Source organism: Gobius niger (assembly GCF_951799975.1).
Source record: "Gobius niger genome assembly, chromosome: 13".
NCBI classification, from domain to species: Eukaryota; Metazoa; Chordata; class Actinopteri; order Gobiiformes; family Gobiidae; genus Gobius; species Gobius niger.
In genome coordinates, this window is record NC_136864.1 from 552,528 (window position 1) to 575,758 (window position 23,231).

General features: G+C 40.3%; 1 protein-coding gene across 1 annotated transcript in view; it reads left to right on the forward strand.

Annotated features, from left to right (window-relative positions):
- Positions 1-19,635, forward strand: part of thbs3a (thrombospondin 3a) — a 57,008-nt gene extending 37,373 nt beyond the window's left edge. Inside the window, exons 16-21 of the mRNA XM_079569634.1 lie at positions 473-651; positions 8,808-8,856; positions 8,988-9,184; positions 12,352-12,524; positions 18,325-18,464; positions 19,503-19,635. Coding sequence (XP_079425760.1) covers positions 473-651; positions 8,808-8,856; positions 8,988-9,184; positions 12,352-12,524; positions 18,325-18,464; positions 19,503-19,564 — 800 coding nt within the window. The 3' untranslated portion in view covers positions 19,565-19,635. The remainder of the gene's footprint in view (positions 1-472; positions 652-8,807; positions 8,857-8,987; positions 9,185-12,351; positions 12,525-18,324; positions 18,465-19,502) is intronic.
- The last annotated feature ends 3,596 nt before the right edge of the window (positions 19,636-23,231 follow it).

Below are 23,231 nucleotides of genomic sequence, written 5' to 3' on the forward strand. Positions count from 1 at the left end.
GCTAACCCCACTGAGCCAACGCTAACTCCCACTGAACCAACGCTAACCCCCACTGAACCAACGCTAACCCCCACTGAACCAACGCTAACCCCACTGAGCCAACGCTAACTCCCACTGAGCCAACGCTAACCCCCACTGAACCAACGCTAACCCCACTGAGCCAACGCTAACTCCCACTGAACCAACGCTAACCCCCACTGAACCAACGCTAACCCCACTGAGCCAACGCTAACCCCACTGAGCCAACGCTAACTCCACTGAACCAACGCTAACCCCACTGAGCCAACGCTAACCCCACTGAGCCAACGCTAACTCCCACTGAACCAACGCTAACTCCCACTGAGCCAACGCTAACCCCCACTGAGCCAACGCTAACTCCCACTGAGCCAACGCTAACTCCCACTGAGCCAACGCTACCCCCACTGACCTAATGCTAACCGACCCTACGCTAACCCTGTTGTACATGTTTTAGTGGACGGCGTGGGCGACGTGTGCGAGCTGGACTTCGATAACGACGCGGTGCAGGACGCCCTGGACGCGTGTCCGGAGAGTGCGGAGGTCACGCTCACCGACTTCAGGGCCTTTCAGACCGTGGTCCTGGACCCGGAGGGCGACGCCCAGATCGACCCCAACTGGGTCGTCCTGAACCAGGTCAGTTAGTCTTTACCAACGTAAACCGGGTCGTTCTTAACCAGGTCAGTTAGTCTTTACCAACGTAAACCGGGTCGTTCTTAACCAGGTCAGAGTTAGTCTTTACCAACGTAAACCGGGTCGTCCTGAACCAGGTCAGTTAGTCTTTACCAACGTAAACCGGGTCGTTCTTAACCAGGTCAGTTAGTCTTTACCAACGTAAACCGGGTCGTTCTTAACCAGGTCAGTTAGTCTTTACCAACGTAAACCGGGTCGTCCTGAACCAGGTCAGTTAGTCTTTACCAACGTAAACCGGGTCGTTCTTAACCAGGTCAGTTAGTCTTTACCAACGTAAACCGGGTCGTTCTTAACCAGGTCAGTTAGTCTTTACCAACGTAAACCGGGTCGTCCTGAACCAGGTCAGTTAGTCTTTACCAACGTAAACCGGGTCGTTCTTAACCAGGTCAGTTAGTCTTTACCAACGTAAACCGGGTCGTTCTTAACCAGGTCAGTTAGTCTTTACCAACGTAAACCGGGTCGTTCTTAACCAGGTCAGGGTTAGTCTTTATGAACGTAAACCGGGTCGTTCTTAACCAGGTCAGAGTTAGTCTTTACCAACGTAAACCGGGTCGTTCGTAACCAGACCAAAAAAGACAAAAAGAGACAAAAAAGACAAGAAAGACGCAAAAAATATATAAAAAAGACGCACACAAAAAAAAGACCAAAAAAGACCCCACCAAAACACAAAAAAGACCAAAAAAAGACAAGAAAGATGTAAAAAAGAAAAAGAAAAAAGAGACCAAAAAAGACCCCTAAAAGACCCCCCCCCAAAAAAGACCCAAAACAGATTTAAAAAAAGACCAAAAAGAGACAAAATAAGACCAAAAAAATACAAAAAAGAAACAAAAAGGCCTAAAGAGACCCCAAAACAGATTAAAAAAAGGTAAGACACACACAAAAAAAACAGACAAAAAGGACCAAAAAAACAAAAATAGATTAAAAAAGACCAAAAAAGACATACAAAAAAGAGACAATAAAAAGCCCCAAAAAGTAAAAAAAAGAGACAAAAAAGACACCCCCCACCAAAAACAAAAAAGACCCCAAAAAAGACTAAAAATGACAAAAAGAGACAAAAAAGACCAAAAGACACCCCAAAACAGATAAAAGAAAACAAAACAAGGTAAAAAAAAAAAAAAAGAAAAAAGGACCAAAAAGTCAAAAATAGAAAAAAAGACCCTTTCACAGACAGAGGCCACACAGTGCTTCACAACACAGTTAAAAAGCAGGTTGTTGATGGTCTGTCTTGTCCCTGGTGGGGTTTATGGTTCGGTCTTCATCATGTTCCTCATGTTCCTCATGTTCATCATGTTCCTCATGTTCATCATGTTCCTTGTCCTTAAACCGTCCTGACTCTGATGTTTCTCTGACTCTGATGTTTCTCTGACTCTGATGTTTCACTGACTCTGATGTTTCTCTGACTCTGATGTTTCACTGACTCTGATGTTTCACTGACTCTGATGTTTCACTGACTCTGATGTTTCACTGATGTTTCTCTGACTCTGATGTTTCACTGACTGATGTTTCTCTGACTCTGATGTTTCTCTGACTCTGATGTTTCTCTGACTCTGATGTTTCACTGACTCTGATGTTTCTCTGACACTGATGTTTCTCTGACTCTGATGTTTCTCTGACTCTGATGTTTCTCTGACTCTGATGTTTCTCTGACTCTGATGTTTCACTGACTCTGATGTTTCACTGACTCTGATGTTTCACTGACTCTGATGTTTCTCTGACTCTGATGTTTCTCTGATGTTTCTCTGATGTTTCTCTGACTCTGATGTTTCTCTGACTCTGATGTTTCTCTGACTCTGATGTTTCTCTGACTCTGATGTTTCACTGACTCTGATGTTTCACTGACTCTGATGTTTCTCTGACTCTGGTGTTTCTCTGACTCTGATGTTTCACTGACTCTGATGTTTCTCTGACTCTGGTGTTTCTCTGACTCTGATGTTTCACTGACTCTGATGTTTCACTGACTCTGATGTTTCACTGACTCTGGTGTTTCTCTGACTCTGATGTTTCTCTGACTCTGATGTTTCTCTGACTCTGATGTTTCTCTGACTCTGATGTTTCACTGACTCTGATGTTTCACTGATGTTTCTCTGACTCTGATGTTTCTCTGACTCTGATGTTTCTCTGACTCTGATGTTTCTCTGACTCTGATGTTTCACTGATGTTTCACTGACTCTGATGTTTCTCTGACTCTGATGTTTCACTGACTCTGATGTTTCACTGATGTTTCTCTGACTCTGATGTTTCTCTGACTCTGGTGTTTCTCTGACTCTGATGTTTCTCTGACTCTGATGTTTCTCTGATGTTTCTCTGACTCTGATGTTTCTCTGATGTTTCACTGACTCTGATGTTTCTCTGATGTTTCTCTGACTCTGATGTTTCTCTGATGCTTCACTGACTCTGATGTTTCTCTGATGTTTCTCTGACTCTGATGTTTCACTGACTCTGATGTTTCACTGATGTTTCTCTGACTCTGATGTTTCTCTGACTCTGGTGTTTCTCTGACTCTGATGTTTCTCTGACTCTGATGTTTCTCTGATGTTTCTCTGACTCTGATGTTTCTCTGATGTTTCACTGACTCTGATGTTTCTCTGATGTTTCACTGACTCTGATGTTTCTCTGATGTTTCACTGACTCTGATGTTTCTCTGATGTTTCTCTGACTCTGATGTTTCTCTGACTCTGGTGTTTCTCTGACTCTGATGTTTCTCTGATGTTTCTCTGACTCTGATGTTTCTCTGACTCTGATGTTTCTCTGACTCTGATGTTTCTCTGATGTTTCACTGACTCTGATGTTTCTCTGACTCTGATGTTTCTCTGACTCTGATGTTTCTCTGACTCTGATGTTTCTCTGATGTTTCACTGACTCTGATGTTTCTCTGACTCTGGTGTTTCTCTGACTCTGATGTTTCTCTGACTCTGATGTTTCTCTGACTCTGATGTTTCACTGACTCTGATGTTTCTCTGATGTTTCTCTGACTCTGATGTTTCTCTGACTCTGATGTTTCTCTGACTCTGATGTTTCTCTGACTCTGATGTTTCTCTGACTCTGATGTTTCTCTGACTCTGATGTTTCTCTGACTCTGATGTTTCTCTGACTCTGATGTTTCTCTGATGTTTCACTGACTCTGATGTTTCTCTGACTCTGATGTTTCTCTGACTCTGATGTTTCTCTGACTCTGATGTTTCTCTGATGTTTCTCTGACTCTGATGTTTCTCTGATGTTTCACTGACTCTGATGTTTCTCTGACTCTGATGTTTCTCTGACTCTGATGTTTCACTGACTCTGATGTTTCACTGACTCTGATGTTTCTCTGATGTTTCTCTGACTCTGATGTTTCTCTGACTCTGATGTTTCTCTGACTCTGATGTTTCTCTGATGTTTCACTGACTCTGATGTTTCTCTGACTCTGATGTTTCTCTGACTCTGATGTTTCACTGACTCTGATGTTTCTCTGACTCTGATGTTTCTCTGACTCTGATGTTTCACTGACTCTGATGTTTCTCTGACTCTGACTCTGATGTTTCTCTGACTCTGATGTTTCTCTGACTCTGATGTTTCTCTGACTCTGATGTTTCTCTGACTCTGATGTTTCTCTGACTCTGATGTTTCTCTGACTCTGATGTTTCACTGACTCTGATGTTTCTCTGACTCTGATGTTTCTCTGATGTTTCACTGACTCTGATGTTTCTCTGACTCTGATGTTTCTCTGACTCTGATGTTTCTCTGACTCTGATGTTTCTCTGACTCTGATGTTTCTCTGACTCTGATGTTTCACTGACTCTGATGTTTCTCTGACTCTGATGTTTCTCTGACTCTGATGTTTCTCTGACTCTGATGTTTCTCTGACTCTGATGTTTCTCTGACTCTGATGTTTCTCTGACTCTGATGTTTCTCTGACTCTGATGTTTCTCTGATGTTTCTCTGACTCTGATGTTTCTCTGACTCTGATGTTTCTCTGACTCTGATGTTTCTCTGACTCTGATGTTTCACTGACTCTGATGTTTCACTGACTCTGATGTTTCTCTGATGTTTCTCTGACTCTGATGTTTCTCTGACTCTGATGTTTCTCTGACTCTGATGTTTCTCTGACTCTGATGTTTCACTGACTCTGATGTTTCTCTGACTCTGATGTTTCTCTGACTCTGATGTTTCTCTGACTCTGATGTTTCTCTGACTCTGATGTTTCTCTGATGTTTCTCTGACTCTGATGTTTCTCTGACTCTGGTGTTTCACTGACTCTGATGTTTCTCTGATGTTTCTCTGATGTTTCTCTGACTCTGATGTTTCTCTGATGTTTCTCTGACTCTGATGTTTCTCTGACTCTGATGTTTCTCTGACTCTGATGTTTCTCTGACTCTGATGTTTCACTGACTCTGATGTTTCTCTGATGTTTCTCTGATGTTTCTCTGACTCTGATGTTTCTCTGATGTTTCTCTGACTCTGATGTTTCTCTGACTCTGATGTTTCACTGACTCTGATGTTTCTCTGACTCTGATGTTTCCCTGACTCTGATGTTTCTCTGATGTTTCTCTGACTCTGATGTTTCTCTGACTCTGATGTTTCTCTGACTCTGATGTTTCTCTGATGTTTCTCTGACTCTGATGTTTCTCTGATGTTTCTCTGACTCTGATGTTTCTCTGATGTTTCTCTGACTCTGATGTTTCTCTGATGTTTCTCTGACTCTGATGTTTCTCTGATGTTTCTCTGACTCTGATGTTTCTCTGACTCTGATGTTTCTCTGACTCTGATGTTTCTCTGACTGATGTTTCTCTGATGTTTCTCTGACTCTGATGTTTCTCTGACTCTGATGTTTCTCTGATGTTTCTCTGACTCTGATGTTTCACTGACTCTGATGTTTCTCTGACTCTGATGTTTCACTGACTCTGATTTTTCTCTGACTCTGATGTTTCACTGACTCTGATGTTTCTCTGACTCTGATGTTTCTCTGACTCTGATGTTTCTCTGACTCTGATGTTTCTCTGACTCTGGTGTTTCTCTGACTCTGATGTTTCTCTGATGTTTCTCTGACTCTGATGTTTCTCTGACTCTGATGTTTCTCTGACTCTGATGTTTCTCTGACTCTGATGTTTCTCTGATGTTTCTCTGATGTTTCTCTGATGTTTCTCTGATGTTTCTCTGACTCTGGTGTTTCACTGACTCTGATGTTTCTCTGACTCTGATGTTTCTCTGACTCTGATGTTTCTCTGACTCTGATGTTTCTCTGACTCTGATGTTTCTCTGACTCTGATGTTTCTCTGACTCTGATGTTTCTCTGACTCTGATGTTTCTCTGACTCTGATGTTTCTCTGATGTTTCTCTGATGTTTCTCTGACTCTGATGTTTCTCTGATGTTTCTCTGATGTTTCTCTGACTCTGATGTTTCTCTGACTCTGATGTTTCTCTGACTCTGATGTTTCTCTGACTCTGATGTTTCTCTGACTCTGATGTTTCACTGACTCTGATGTTTCTCTGACTCTGATGTTTCTCTGACTCTGATGTTTCTCTGACTCTGATGTTTCTCTGATGTTTCTCTGACTCTGATGTTTCTCTGATGTTTCTCTGACTCTGGTGTTTCTCTGACTCTGATGTTTCTCTGACTCTGATGTTTCTCTGATGTTTCTCTGACTCTGATGTTTCTCTGATGTTTCTCTGACTCTGATGTTTCTCTGATGTTTCTCTGACTCTGATGTTTCTCTGACTCTGATGTTTCTCTGACTCTGATGTTTCACTGACTCTGATGTTTCTCTGACTCTGATGTTTCTCTGACTCTGATGTTTCTCTGACTCTGATGTTTCTCTGACTCTGATGTTTCTCTGATGTTTCTCTGACTCTGATGTTTCTCTGATGTTTCTCTGACTCTGATGTTTCTCTGATGTTTCTCTGACTCTGATGTTTCTCTGACTCTGATGTTTCTCTGACTCTGACTCTGATGTTTCTCTGACTCTGATGTTTCTCTGACTCTGATGTTTCTCTGACTCTGATGTTTCTCTGACTCTGATGTTTCTCTGACTCTGGTGTTTCTCTGACTCTGATGTTTCTCTGACTCTGATGTTTCACTGACTCTGACGTTTCTCTGACTCTGATGTTTCTCTGACTCTGATGTTTCTCTGACTCTGATGTTTCTCTGACTCTGATGTTTCACTGACTCTGATGTTTCTCTGATGTTTCACTGACTCTGGTGTTTCTCTGACTCTGATGTTTCTCTGATGTTTCTCTGATGTTTCACTGACTCTGATGTTTCACTGACTCTGATGTTTCTCTGATGTTTCTCTGATGTTTCACTGACTCTGATGTTTCTCTGACTCTGATGTTTCACTGACTCTGATGTTTCTCTGACTCTGATGTTTCTCTGACTCTGATGTTTCTCTGACTCTGATGTTTCTCTGACTCTGATGTTTCTCTGACTCTGATGTTTCTCTGACTCTGATGTTTCTCTGACTCTGATGTTTCTCTGACTCTGATGTTTCTCTGACTCTGGTGTTTCTCTGACTCTGATGTTTCACTGACTCTGATGTTTCACTGACTCTGATGTTTCTCTGACTCTGATGTTTCTCTGACTCTGATGTTTCACTGACTCTGATGTTTCTCTGACTCTGATGTTTCACTGACTCTGATGTTTCTCTGACTCTGATGTTTCTCTGACTCTGGTGTTTCTCTGACTCTGATGTTTCACTGACTCTGATGTTTCTCTGACTCTGATGTTTCTCTGACTCTGATGTTTCTCTGACTCTGATGTTTCTCTGACTCTGATGTTTCTCTGACTCTGATGTTTCTCTGACTCTGATGTTTCTCTGACTCTGATGTTTCTCTGACTCTGATGTTTCTCTGACTCTGATGTTTCTCTGACTCTGATGTTTCACTGACTCTGATGTTTCTCTGATGTTTCTCTGACTCTGATGTTTCTCTGATGTTTCTCTGACTCTGATGTTTCTCTGACTCTGATGTTTCTCTGACTCTGATGTTTCTCTGACTCTGATGTTTCTCTGACTCTGATGTTTCTCTGACTCTGATGTTTCTCTGACTCTGATGTTTCACTGACTCTGATGTTTCACTGACTCTGATGTTTCTCTGATGTTTCTCTGACTCTGATGTTTCACTGACTCTGATGTTTCTCTGATGTTTCTCTGACTCTGATGTTTCTCTGACTCTGATGTTTCTCTGACTCTGATGTTTCTCTGACTCTGATGTTTCTCTGACTCTGATGTTTCACTGACTCTGATGTTTCTCTGATGTTTCTCTGACTCTGATGTTTCACTGACTCTGATGTTTCTCTGACTCTGATGTTTCTCTGACTCTGATGTTTCTCTGACTCTGATGTTTCTCTGATGTTTCTCTGACTCTGATGTTTCACTGACTCTGATGTTTCTCTGACTCTGATGTTTCACTGACTCTGATGTTTCTCTGACTCTGATGTTTCTCTGATGTTTCTCTGGTGTTTCTCTGACTCTGATGTTTCTCTGACTCTGATGTTTCTCTGATGTTTCTCTGACTCTGATGTTTCTCTGACTCTGATGTTTCTCTGACTCTGATGTTTCTCTGACTCTGATGTTTCTCTGACTCTGATGTTTCTCTGATGTTTCTCTGACTCTGATGTTTCTCTGACTCTGATGTTTCTCTGACTCTGATGTTTCTCTGACTCTGATGTTTCTCTGACTCTGATGTTTCACTGACTCTGATGTTTCTCTGATGTTTCACTGACTCTGGTGTTTCTCTGACTCTGATGTTTCTCTGACTCTGATGTTTCTCTGACTCTGATGTTTCTCTGACTCTGATGTTTCTCTGATGTTTCTCTGACTCTGATGTTTCACTGACTCTGATGTTTCTCTGACTCTGATGTTTCTCTGACTCTGATGTTTCTCTGACTCTGATGTTTCTCTGACTCTGATGTTTTTCTGACTCTGATGTTTCTCTGACTCTGATGTTTCTCTGATGTTTCACTGACTCTGATGTTTCACTGACTCTGATGTTTCTCTGACTCTGATGTTTTTCTGACTCTGATGTTTCTCTGACTCTGATGTTTCTCTGATGTTTCACTGACTCTGATGTTTCTCTGACTCTGATGTTTCTCTGACTCTGATGTTTCTCTGACTCTGGTGTTTCAGGGGATGGAGATCGTGCAGACGATGAACAGCGACCCGGGACTCGCCGTGGGTGAGTCCGATTATCAGACACAGATGTTTCCACCATCCAGCTGTGGAAAGGGGAGGGGCGCGAGCAGCTGGAGATCCTGAAAACCTCTTCAGTAGATTTGGGTAAAGCGCTGTCTCCCGTCGTCCTCTCAGGCTACACGGCGTTTAACGGCGTGGACTTCGAGGGGACGTTTCACGTGAACACGGTCACCGACGACGACTACGCCGGCTTCATCTTCGGGTACCAGGACTCCGCCTCCTTCTACGTGGTCATGTGGAAGCAGACGGAGCAGACGTACTGGCAGAGCGTCCCGTTCAGAGCCAACGCCGCGCCCGCGCTGCAGCTCAAGGTGCGGCCACAGGGGGCGCCACCGCAGCACGCTTTACTTCACCAAAACTGACGCAAAGGGTTCAAACCTGCTCCAAAACTGCTTTCAAATTTTACAACATTTTTAAAAAACATTCCCAAAAACGGTTTTAAACTTTCCCAAACTGTTTCCAAAACTTTCAAAACATTTAAAAAAAAAAGTCAAAAAGATTCAAAAACTTTCCTAAAACTTTCCATTTTTTCCCCAATACTTTTCCAAAATACTCCAATTTCCCCAAATTTTCCACAATTTCTAAAACTTTCAAATTCCAAAACTTTTCCAAACTGTCCCCAAATTTTCCCAAAACGTTTCCAAAACTGTTTTAAACATTCCCACATTTTTTCAAAAACTTAAAAAAAAAAAATCCAAAAAATTTCTAGAATTATAATATTAATTAACTAAAAATATTCTACAAATTTAGAAATTTCCAAAACTTTCCCAAACTGTTTCCAAAACTTTCAAAACTTTTTAAAAAAAGTTAAAAAACTGTTCAAAAACGTAAAAAAAAAAATTCCAAAACATTTCAAAAATTCCCCCAAAAATTCTACAAATCTAGAACATTCCAAAACTTTTCCAAAACGTTTTAAAGTTTCCCATTTTTTCCCAAAACTTTTCCAAAATACTCTAAAAAAAAAAACTCCCCAAATTTCCCACAATTTCTAAAACTTTCAAACAAATTCCCAAACTTTTACAAACTTTCCCAAAATCGTCCCAAAACGGTTTTAAACTTTCCCAATTTTTTCAAAAACTTAAAAAAAAAAAAATCTGAAAAATTTCAAAAATTCCCCAAAAAAGTCTACAAATTTAGAAAATTCCAAAACTTTCACAAAACTTTTCCAAAATACTCCAAAAAAATTCCCCAAATTTCCCACAAATTCCAAAACCTTTACAAACTTTCCCAAAATCTTCCGAAAACTGTTTTAAACTTAAACACATATTTTCCAAAACTGTTTCAAAACGTTTTCAAACTTTGTAAAACCTTCCCGTTCATGTTAAAGTCACTTACGGCAAAACTGGGATCACGATGTTATTGCGATGGTTCCGTTCTGATTAACCTCTGAACCCCAACCTTAACTTTTCTCCAGTTTTACCCAAATCTAAACCTGAATGTGGAGCTGGAGAGTTCAAACAGTGGGAGGTTTGAGGCTAATGCTAACGGCTAATGGGAAAATACATTGCACAGGCTAAACGTCTCCCGTCTGACTCCGCCCTCCTCTCTCTGACTCCGCCCTCCTCTCTGACTCCGCCCCCCTCTCTCTGACCCCGCCCTCCTCTCTCTGACTCCGCCCTCCTCTCTCTGACTCTGCCCTCCTCTCTCTGACCCCGCCCCCCTCTCCCTGACCACGCCCTCCTCTCTCTGACTCCGCCCCCTCCCTGACTCTGCCCTCCTCTCTGACTCCGCCCTCCTCTCCCTGACCCCGCCCCCCCCCCTCTGACTCCGCCCTCCTCTCTCTGACTCTGCCCTCCTCTCTCTGACTCCGCCCCCTCCCTGACTCTGCCCTCCTCTCTCTGACTCCGCCCTCCTCTCCCTGACTCCGCCCTCCTCTCCCTGACTCTGCCCTCCTCTCTCTGACTCTGCCGTCCTCTCTCTGACTCCGCCCTCCTCTCTCTGACCCCGCCCTCCTCTCTCTGACTTCCTCCTCTCCCTGACCCCGCCCTCCTCTCTCTGACTCTGCCGTCCTCTCTCTGACTCCGCCCTCCTCTCCCTGACTCTGCCCTCCTCTCTCTGACTCTGCCGTCCTCTCTCTGACTCCGCCCTCCTCTCTCTGACCCCGCCCTCCTCTCTCTGACTTCCTCCTCTCCCTGACCCCGCCCTCCTCTCTCTGACTCTGCCGTCCTCTCTCTGACCCCGCCCTCCTCTCCCTGACCCCGCCCTCCTCTCCCTGACTCCGCCCTCCTCTCTCTGACCCCGCCCCCCTCTCCCTGACTTCGCCCTCCTCTCTCTGACCCCGCCCTCCTCTCCCTGACCCCACCCTCCTCTCTCTGACTTCCTCCTCTCTCTGACTCCGCCCTCCTCTCTCTGACTCTGCCCTCCTCTCCCTGACTCCGCCCTCCTCTCCCTGACTCCGCCCTCCTCTCTCTGACCCCGCCCTCCTCTCCCTGACTCCGCCCTCCTCTCTCTGACTCTGCCCTCCTCTCCCTGACCCCGCCCCCCTCTCCCTGACTCTGCCCTCCTCTCCCTGACTCCGCCCTCCTCTCCTTGACCCCGCCCTCCTCTCCCTGACTCTGCCCTCCTCTCCCTGACTCCGCCCTCCTCTCCTTGACCCCGCCCTCCTCTCCCTGACTTCGCCCTCCTCTCTCTGACTCCGCCCTCCTCTCTCTGACTCCGCCCTCCTCTCCCTGACTTCCTCCTCTCTCTGACTCTGCCCTCCTCTCCCTGACCCCGCCCCCCTCTCCCTGACTCTGCCCTCCTCTCCCTGACTCTGCCGTCCTCTCCCTGACCCGGCCCCCTCTCCCTGACCCCGCCCTCCTCTCCCTGACCCCGCCCTCCTCTCTCTGACTTCCTCCTCTCTCTGACCCCACCCTTCTCTCCCTGACCCCGCCCCCCTCTCCCTGACTCTGCCCTCCTCTCTCTGACCCCGCCCCCCTCTCTCTGACTCTGCCGTCCTCTCCCTGACTCCGCCCTTCTCTCCCTGACTCCGCCCTTCTCTCCCTGACCCCGCCCCCCTCTCCCTGACTCTGCCCTCCTCTCTCTGACCCCGCCCCCCTCTCCCTGACCCCGCCCCCCTCTCTCTGACCCCGCCCCCCTCTCCCTGACTCTGCCGTCCTCTCCCTGACTCCGCCCTTCTCTCCCTGACTCCGCTCTCCTCTCCCTGACTTCCTCCTCTCTCTGACTCCGCCCCCCTCTCTCTGACCCCGCCCCCCTCTCCCTGACTCTGCCCTCCTCTCCCTGACTCCGCCCTCCTCTCTCTGACCCCGCCCCCTCTCTCTGACTCTGCCCTCCTCTCCCTGACTCCGCCCTCCTCTCCCTGACTCCGCCCTCCTCTCTCTGACCCCGCCCCCTCTCTCTGACCCCGCCCCCTCTCCCTGACCCCGCCCTCCTCTCTCTGACTCTGCCGTCCTCTCCCTGACTCCACCCTCCTCTCTCTGACCCCGCCCTCCTCTCCCTCACCCCCCCCCCCCCCTCTGACCCCGCCCCCTCCCTGCAGGCGGTGAAGTCGGACACGGGCCCCGGGGAGTACCTGCGTAACGCCCTGTGGCACACGGGCGACACCCCGGGACAGACGACGCTGCTTTGGAAAGATCCGCGAAACTCGGGCTGGAAAGACAAGACGTCGTATCGATGGAAACTCAGTCACAGACCTCAGATCGGATACATCAGGTACTGACAGTACTACTACTACTACTACTGAGAGTACTACTACTACTACTACTACTACTGACAGTACTACTACTACTACTACTGAGAGTACTACTGCTACTACTACTACTGCTACTGCTACTGCTACTGCTACTGCTACTACTGCTACTACTACTGCTACTACTGTTACTACTGCTACTACTGCTACTACTACTGCTACTGCTACTGCTACTACTGCTACTACTACTGCTACTACTGTTACTACTGCTACTACTGCTACTACTGCTACTACTACTGCTACTACTGTTACTACTGCTACTACTGCTACTACTGCTACTGCTGCTACTGCTACTACTACTGCTACTGCTACTACTGCTACTACTGCTACTACTGTTACTACTGCTACTGCTACTGCTACTACTGCTACTACTACTGCTACTACTGTTACTACTGCTACTACTGCTACTACTACTACTGCTACTACTGCTACTACTACTACTGCTACTACTACTACTGCTACTACTGTTACTACTGCTACTACTGCTACTGCTACTACTGCTACTACTGCTACTACTGTTACTACTGCTACTACTGCTACTGCTACTACTGCTACTGCTACTACTACTACTGCTACTACTGCTACTACTACTACTGCTACTGCTACTACTACTACTGCTACTACTGCTACTACTACTACTGCTACTGCTACTGCTACTACTGCTACTACTGCTACTACTGCTACTGCTACTGCTACTACTGCTACTGCTACTACTACTACTGCTACTACTGCTACTACTGCTACTGCTACTGCTACTACTGCTACTGCTACTACTACTACTGCTACTACTGTTACTACTGCTACTACTGCTACTGCTACTACTACTACTGCTACTACTGCTACTACTGCTACTACTGTTACTACTGCTACTACTGCTACTGCTACTGCTACTACTGCTACTACTGCTACTACTGCTACTACTGCTACTACTGTTACTACTACTACTACTGCTACTACTGCTACTGCTGCTACTACTACTGCTACTGCTACTACTGCTACTACTGCTACTACTGCTACTACTGCTACTGCTACTACTGCTACTGCTACTACTGCTACTACTACTACTGCTACTGCTACTACTGCTACTATTGCTACTGCTACTACTACTATTACTACTACTATTAAAGTTTTATTAGTTTTATTAAAGTTTTATTCGTTTTATAAAAGTTTTATAAAAGTTTTATTAAAGTTTTATTAAAGTTTTATTTAAGTTTTATGAAAGTTTTATTAAAGTTTTATAAAAGTTTTATAAAAGTTTAATTAACGTTTTATTAAAGTTTTATTTAAGTTTTATAAAAGTTTTATTAGAGTTTTATTAAAGTTTTATTAGTTTTATTAAAGTTTTATTAGAGTTTTATTAAAGTCATCAATATGAAGAAATGTTCACGTTCTGTTTTACTTTGGGCCGGGACATTAACTACAACATAAGGTTTAGTGCGATTAAAAATATGAACTGAAGTGAATCAAACTTAACGTCAGTTTCTTTAGTTCCTGCAGATGTTTAAGCACAAACATCATGTGAACCAAAAACATCTGTAAAAGTCAAAGTTATTTATTTAAACTTTAACTGTTTAAAAAGGTCTTTCTCCAAAAAGTGTCTGAAATGATTCACAGTGTCAGATCTGACCTCAGATCAGCTCAAACACAGGAAATACAAATATAGAATAAACCTCTATATAAACAAACATATCATAAACCTCTATATATACAAATATAGAATAAACCTCTATACAAACAATATATAGTAAACGTCTATATATACAAACAAACACAACCCATCAGTAAATTATTCTTAAATGGCCATAATTATCTCCATTAAAATGTTTAATCAAGTCATTAGTTAGTTACAGTTCGTTAGAGGTTAGTAATTGTTATAGTTATAGTTAACTGTAGTTACTTATCGTTAGTTGTAGTTAGTTATTGTTGGTTATAATTAGTTACAGTTAGTTATAGTTATAGTTAGTTATAGCTGTAGTTAGTTATAGTTATAGTTATATTTAGTTATAGTTAGTTATAGTTGGTTATAGTTATAGTTAGTTATAGTTGGTTATAGTTAGTTATAGTTAGTTATAGTCGGTTATAGTTAGTTATAGTTAGTTATAGTTAGTTATAGTTAGATATAGTTGGCTTTAATTAGTTACAGTTAGTTATAGTTATAGTTAGTTATAGCTGTAGTTAGTTATAGTTATAGTTATATTTAGTTATAGTTAGTTATAGTTGGTTATAGTTATAGTTAGTTATAGTTGGTTATAGTTAGTTATAGTTAGTTATAGTTAGTTATAGTCGGTTATAGTTAGTGATAGTTAGTTGTAGTTAGTTATAGTTATAGTTAGTTATAGTTAGTGATAGTTAGTTGTAGTTAGTTGTAGTTAGTGATAGTTAGTTGTAGTTAGTTGTAGTTAGTTATAGTTGGTTATAGTTAGTTATAGTTAGTGATAGTTAGTTGTAGTTAGTTGTAGTTAGTTGTAATTAGTTATAGTTAGTTATAGTTAGTGATAGTTAGTGATAGTTAGTTGTAGTTAGTTGTAGTTAGTTGTAGTTAGTTATAGTTGGTTATAGTTAGTTATAGTTAGTTATAGTTAGTGATAGTTAGTGATAGTTAGTTGTAGTTAGTTGTAGTTAGTTATAGTTAGTTATAGTTAGTTATAGTTAGTGATAGTTAGTTGTAGTTAGTTGTAGTTAGTTGTAGTTAGTTATAGTTGGTTATAGTTAGTTATAGTTAGTGATAGTTAGTTGTAGTTAGTTGTAGTTAGTTGTAATTAGTTATAGTTAGTTATAGTTAGTGATAGTTAGTGATAGTTAGTTGTAGTTAGTTGTAGTTAGTTGTAGTTAGTTATAGTTGGTTATAGTTAGTTATAGTTAGTTATAGTTAGTGATAGTTAGTGATAGTTAGTTGTAGTTAGTTGTAGTTAGTTATAGTTAGTTATAGTTAGTTATAGTTAGTGATAGTTAGTTGTAGTTAGTTGTAGTTAGTTGTAGTTAGTTATAGTTGGTTATAGTTAGTTATAGTTAGTGATAGTTAGTTGTAGTTAGTTGTAGTTAGTTGTAATTAGTTATAGTTAGTTATAGTTAGTGATAGTTAGTGATAGTTAGTTGTAGTTAGTTGTAGTTAGTTGTAGTTAGTTATAGTTGGTTATAGTTAGTTATAGTTAGTTATAGTTAGTTATAGTTAGTTGTAGTTAGTTGTAGTTAGTTGTAGTTAGTTATAGTTGGTTATAGTTAGTTATAGTTAGTGATAGTTAGTTGTAGTTAGTTGTAGTTAGTTGTAATTAGTTATAGTTAGTTATAGTTAGTGATAGTTAGTGATAGTTAGTTGTAGTTAGTTGTAGTTAGTTGTAGTTAGTTATAGTTGGTTATAGTTAGTTATAGTTAGTTATAGTTAGTGATAGTTAGTGATAGTTAGTTGTAGTTAGTTGTAGTTAGTTATAGTTAGTTATAGTTAGTTATAGTTAGTTATAGTTGGTGATAGTTAGTTGTAGTTAGTTGTAGTTAGTTGTAGTTAGTTATAGTTAGTGATAGTTAGTTGTAGTTAGTTGTAGTTAGTTATAGTTAGTTATAGTTAGTTATAGTTAGTTGTAGTTAGTTATAGTTGGTTGTAGTTAGTTATAGTTAGTTGTAGTTAGTTGTAGTTAGTTGTAGTTAGTTATAGTTGGTTGTAGTTAGTTGTAGTTAGTTATAGTTAGTTATAGTTAGTTGTAGTTAGTTATAGTTGGTTGTAGTTAGTTGTAGTTAGTTATAGTTAGTTATAGTTAGTTGTAGTTAGTTATAGTTAGTTATAGTTAGTTGTAGTTAGTTGTAGTTAGTTATAGTTAGTTGTAGTTAGTTGTAGTTAGTTATAGTTGGTTGTAGTTTAGTTGTAGTTAGTTATAGTTAGTTATAGTTAGTTGTAGTTAGTTTAGTTAGTTATAGTTAGTTGTAGTTAGTTGTAGTTAGTTATAGTTAGTTGTAGTTAGTTATAGTTAGTTATAGTTAGTTATAGTTAGTTATAGTTAGTTGTAGTTAGTTATAGTTAGTTATAGTTAGTTATAGTTAGTTATAGTTAGTTGTAGTTAGTTATAGTTAGTTATAGTTAGTTGTAGTTAGTTGTAGTTAGTTATAGTTAGTTGTAGTTAGTTATAGTTAGTTATAGTTAGTTGTAGTTAGTTATAGTTAGTTATAGTTAGTTGTAGTTAGTTATAGTTAGTTGTAGTTAGTTATAGTTGGTTGTAGTTAGTTGTAGTTATAGTTAGTTGTAGTTAGTTATAGTTAGTTGTAGTTAGTTATAGTTGGTTGTAGTTAGTTGTAGTTAGTTATAGTTAGTTATAATTAGTTATAGTTGGTTATAGTTAGTTATAGCTTTAGTTAGCTATAGTTAGTTATAGTTTTAGTTAGTTATGATTTGTTATAATTAGTTATAGTTGGTTATAGTTGGTTATAGTTAGTTGTAGTTATAGTTAGTTATAGTTAGTTATAGTTAGTTATAGTTAGTTGTAGTTAGTTGTAGTTAGTTATAGTTAGTTATAATTAGTTATAGTTGGTTATAGTTAGTTATAGCTTTAGTTAGCTATAGTTAGTTATAGTTTTAGTTAGTTATGATTTGTTATAATTAGTTATAGTTGGTTATAGTTGGTTATAGTTAGTTGTAGTTATAGTTGGTTATAGTTAGTTGTAGTTAGTTATAGTTAGTTATAGTTAGTTGTAGTTAGTTATAGTTAGTTGTAGTTAGTTGTAGTTAGTTATAGTTAGTTATAATTAGTTATAGTTGGTTATAGTTGGTTATAGTTAGTTATAGCTTTAGTTAGCTATAGTTAGTTATAGTTTTAGTTAGTTATGATTTGTTATAATTAGTTATAGTTAGTTATAGTTATAGTTAGTTATAGTTATAGTTAGTTATAGTTATAGTTAGTTATAGTTATAGTTAGTTATAGTTATAGTTAGTTATAGTTAGTTATAGTTATAGTTAGTTATAGTTAGTTATAGTTATAGTTAGTTATAGTTAGTTATAGTTAGTTATAGTTAGTTATAGTTAGTTATAGTTATAGTAAAGTATAGTATAGTATAGTATAGTATAGTATAGTATATAGTATAGTATATAGTATGGTATAGTAAGTATAGTAAAGTATAGTATAGTATGGTAAAGTATAGTATAGTATATAGTATAGTATAGTAAGTATAGTATAGTATAGTATAGTATAGTATATAGTATAGTATATAGTATAGTATAGTATAGTATATAGTATAGTATATAGTATAGTATAGTATAGTATAGTATAGTATAGTATAGTATGGTAAAGTATAGTATAGTATGGTAAAGTATAGTATAGTATATAGTATAGTATATAGTATAGTATAGTATAGTATAGTATAGTATAGTATAGTATGGTAAAGTATAGTATAGTATATAGTATAGTATATAGTATAGTATAGTATAGTATAGTATAGTATAGTATAGTATAGTATGGTAAAGTATAGTATAGTATATAGTATAGTATATAGTATAGTATATAGTATAGTATAGTATAGTATAGTATAGTATAGTATAGTATAGTAAAGTATAGTATAGTATGGTAAAGTATAGTATAGTATATAGTATAGTATATAGTATAGTATATAGTATAGTATAGTATAGTATAGTAAGTATAGTATAGTATAGTATAGTATAGTATAGTATATAGTATAGTATATAGTATAGTATAGTATAGTATAGTAAGTATAGTATAGTATAGTATAGTATATAGTTAGTTCTAGTATATAGTAAGTATAGTAATGCGTGTGTGGTTTCAGGCTGCGCTTGTTCGAGGGGGCGGAGCAAGTGGCCGACAGCGGCGTGATCCTCGACTCGTCCATGAGAGGAGGTCGACTCGGAGTTTTCTGTTTCTCTCAGGAGAACATCATCTGGTCCAACCTGCGCTACCGCTGCAACGGTAACTTAAAGAGACAGTGTAGAACATCAGAGACTTAAAGAGACAGTCTGTAACATCAGAGGCTTAAAGAGACAGTCTGTAACATCAGAGGCTTAAAGAGACAGTCTGTAACATCAGGGGCTTAAAGAGACAGTCTGTAACATCAGGGGCTTAAAGAGACAGTCTGTAACATCAGAGGCTTAAAGAGACAGTCTGTAACATCAGGGGCTTAAAGAGACAGTCTGTAACATCAGGGGCTTAAAGAGACAGTGTAGAACATCAGAGACTTAAAGAGACAGTGTAGAACATCAGAGGCTTAAAGAGACAGTCTGTAACATCAGGGGCTTAAAGAGACAGTGTAGAACATCAGAGGCTTAAAGAGACAGTCTGTAACATCAGGGGCTTAAAGAGACAGTCTGTAACATCAGAGGCTTAAAGAGACAGTCTGTAACATCAGGGGCTTAAAGAGACAGTCTGTAACATCAGGGGCTTAAAGAGACAGTGTAGAACATCAGAGACTTAAAGAGACAGTGTAGAACATCAGAGGCTTAAAGAGACAGTCTGTAACATCAGGGGCTTAAAGAGACAGTCTGTAACATCAGGGGCTTAAAGAGACAGTGTAGAACATCAGAGACTTAAAGAGACAGTCTGTGACATCAGGGGCTTAAAGAGACAGTGTAGAACATCAGAGACTTAAAGAGACAGTCTGTGACATCAGGGGCTTAAAGAGACAGTCTGTAACATCAGGGGCTTAAAGAGACAGTGTAGAACATCAGAGACTTAAAGAGACAGTCTGTGACATCAGGGGCTTAAAGAGACAGTGTAGAACATCAGAGACTTAAAGAGACAGTCTGTGACATCAGGGGCTTAAAGAGACAGTCTGTAACATCAGGGGCTTAAAGAGACAGTCTGTAACATCAGGGGCTTAAAGAGACAGTCTGTAACATCAGGGGCTTAAAGAGACAGTCTGTGACATCAGGGGGTAACTCACAAACTTACAAATATTTCAACTTAGGTTTCAATATAAAAGTGATAAATAAATAAACTCCTGTTTTTCAGACACGGTTCCGGAGGATTTCCAGAGTCATCGGAAACAGGTCCTGATGCACATCAAAGTCTGAGCCCAGTCCGGACCAAACCAGGACTAAACCAGGACTAAACAAGGACTAAACCAGGACTAAACCAGGACTAAACCAGGGTCTTTCTGGACATTTGTAAAAACATAATTTCTCGTTGTTGATATGAAACAGTGAATATATTTCTGTACATTTTTAAATACGTCACTTTTGTTTATTTTATTCCTTCTATATTAATTATTAAACATGTAATTAATTAATAATGAAACATGTGAGACTGTGGGACAGAGACGCCCTCTGGTGGAGACTCGAGGTACTGCAGATCCTCTGTAAAAATCAAGTTGTTTTTTTCTGAATAAACAGTTTTTCTGACAGTTTTGGACTTTTGTTAAATCGAGGAAAAAAAAGATGAAAATGTGATGAATGTGAAAGTTACTATCGGGGATTATTCAGGGATTTTTCAGGGATTATTCATTGATCATCAGCGCCACAAATGGAACATCTCATATAAATCTGCAAACGTCAGATCGAACCTGAAAAAAACCTCACACATTTGGATCAGTTTTTGACTTTTAATGATTTAATTTTCAGTGACTTTGGCGCCACCTGCTGTTTGTCTTGTAACAGCAGGATCCAAACACTTCGACCTTTCAGACTTTTGACAAAGGGTCAGTGGATCATTAGTGCAAACTTTATTTCATCAGATGAAAAACATGTTTAAAACCCCTGAACTCCCGCCTGAACCGAGCACTTTTTCTCCAGTTTGGCTTTACCCCAATCCAAAAGCTTCAGGGGAAAAGGTGAGAAAATAACAAAACTAAGACGAAAACAATGACAGAAATGTGACAAAAAAGTGACGAAAAATTGATGAAAAAGTGGCAAAAATGTCACAAGAAATGGACAAAATATTGTGGGAAAAAATGACAAAAAATGACAAAAATGTGACTAAAAAATGACAAACATTTGATAAAAAATTGACAAAAAAAGTGACAAAAATGTGACAAAAAAGTGACAAAAAATTGACGAAAAAATGACAAAAATGTTACAAAAATGAGTTAAATACCCGACAAAAAAATGATGGAAGAAAAATCTGATGACGTGAGGAAAAAGATCCTCTCGGTTCAGGCGGGAGTTAAGAGGTTAAATAAACTAACCGGCCTCATGTTCTGCCTGAAGCCTCACCTGTGGGAGGATCCAGGTAAAGATCGGCTCATATCGGTTTCCTCCATTAGGAGCTTCAGCTGAAAATCTCTGAGCAAAGTCTACTGTTCAGCGGCAGCTTTAAAGTTTAAAAGTTTATTTGTCTCGATTGTACCAAGAAAAACATCAAGCAAATGTTTTACTTTTTTCTTCATAAACTTATATTTATCTCAACTGTCTTTTTGCCTCACGAATCTATTTTATCTCTGGCAGATTTGTGACTTTTTTCCTTCTCAGATTTGCACGTTTAACCTCTTAACTCCCGCCTGAACCGAGAGGATCTTTTTCCTCACGTCATCACATTTTTTTGTTGGGTTTTCAACTCATTGTCACTTTTTTTGGTCATTTTTTGGGTCAAATTACTGTCACATTTGTCTTTTTTTGTCAAGAAAATTACAAAAAATGACAAAAAATGTGATGAAAAATTGACATTTTTTTGTCAATTTTTTGTAATTTTCTTGTCAAATTTGATCACATTTTTGTATTTTTTTGTCACATTTTTGTCATTTTTCCGTCAATTTCTTGTCATTTTCTGGTCCTTTTTTGTCAATATTTTGTAATTTTTTTGTCAATTTCTTGTGACATTTTTGCCACTTTTTCATCAATTTTTCATCATTTTTTTGTCACATTTTTATATTTTTGTAATTTTTTTGTAACATTTTTGTCATTTTTCCGTCACTTTTTTTAATCACATTTCTATCATTGTTTTCGTCTCAGTTTTGTTGTTATTTTCTCACCTTTTATGGGGTAAAGCCAAACTGGAGAAAACTTGCTCGGTTCAGGCGGGAGTTAAGAGGTTAAACTGGAAACCCTCTCTTCTTTCCCCTCAGACATGAAACCTGGGACAGCGCCGCCCCCTGGTGGACACTCACGGCTCTGCGGGTCCTGAACTCAAAGCACCTCCTCATAAGAACCTGGTTTTCTCAGTTTTCTGGACTTGAGTGAAATCACAGAGACTCGTGTTTGAATCCAGTCGTTTTTATTCCAAAACTCTGATGACATCACACGGGAATAAAAAAATAAAATAATAAAAACAACACGAGCTACAGACGTCACACATCTATTTACAGAGGGGGAGGGGCCAGCGGAGCCAGGAGGAGGAGCCCAGAGCAGGGCATGATGGGAAACGGAGGAAAACTAACGTCGGCCCTGATTCACTTTGAGGAAAATGAGAAAAGGTTTGTTTTCACCGACTCGAACACTCGGAAAATCACACCAGGCTGCAGGTGAAGGAGAGACAGAGGCAGGGGGCGGGGCTCCTGATGTCGGGGCGGGGCCTCCGACGTCAGGGCGGAGCTTCACTCTGATGTCAGGGCGGGGCTCCCGACGTCAGGGCGGGGCTTCACTCTGACGTCAGGGCGGGGCTCCCGGCGTCAGGGCGGAGCCTCCGACATGAGGGCGGAGCTACCGACGTGAGGGCGGAGCTCCCGACGTGAGGGCGGAGCTCCTGAAGCTCCGGCTGAGGATCAGAGAAGTTTGGTCTTTGTTTCATATAAAAACACGGTGAATGTGGAAATGTTTCCCTGATTTACTGGATTATTTTTCTGACCATCATCACCTCATGTTTCTGAACATCGACTCCACTTTGAGGAGACGACGGGACGACAGTTTCATCTGAGCTGAAGAGACGACTCTGAACTTCCAGACAGTTTTTGTTTCATGTAGATTCTCCCAGTAATGACGGAGATTTTCACCAAAAACTCAGACAAAACATCTGCAATTCACCAGTTACCATAGTTACCACATAGATACAGACGCATCTCGTCATAGAAGGGGGCGTGGCTTTGCCCAGGGGGAAAATAGAATCTTTAGAGAAACACAATTTTCCCTCTTTTTATCCATTTTCTGGTGGAAAATCAACTTATTTATCACATAAATAAAGTCAAGTCTAAATCGGGCCCATGTGGATATTTTCAGATTGTTCAGTAGAAGTGAAAAAACGGCAGTTGTAGCTAGCACTAGCTAACCGTTAGCATTAGCCCGATGCTAACATGTAGCATCATGTTAGCATTCTCTGTTTTTAATGTATTTATGGGCTGTTGAACCACTTTGCTCCTCCCCATGTCTGTGTTTCTTTATTTAGTAGAAACTTTATTCATAACACAGAAAGTTTAGATTTTTTCTAAATTGTTTTCCCCTGAACTGTTTTCAAACATGACCATATATGGGCGATTCCAGAGATGCGTCTGTATCTATAGTTACCATAGTTACCACCATGTCATTTTCAGCTGCTCCACATGAAACGCTTAAGTTTTTACAGGACACCAGACATCTGAAAAAATCGGCCAAGAATATCGGCCGAGCAGATCGAGCTCAGAAAAACACATCGGCCGATCGAATCAAAATGGCCCCCATTGTAGATACAGAGCATTTTTCCCACAAAGGAAATGCCCATATTTGGATGCCGGCGCCGTCTCCTGCTACACGTGGATCCCAAACCTTTAACCCGTTCACCTGCAGCGTCTCCGGCGCGTTTACACACGTGGGGAAGTTCAAAGGGGGCGTTACGTTT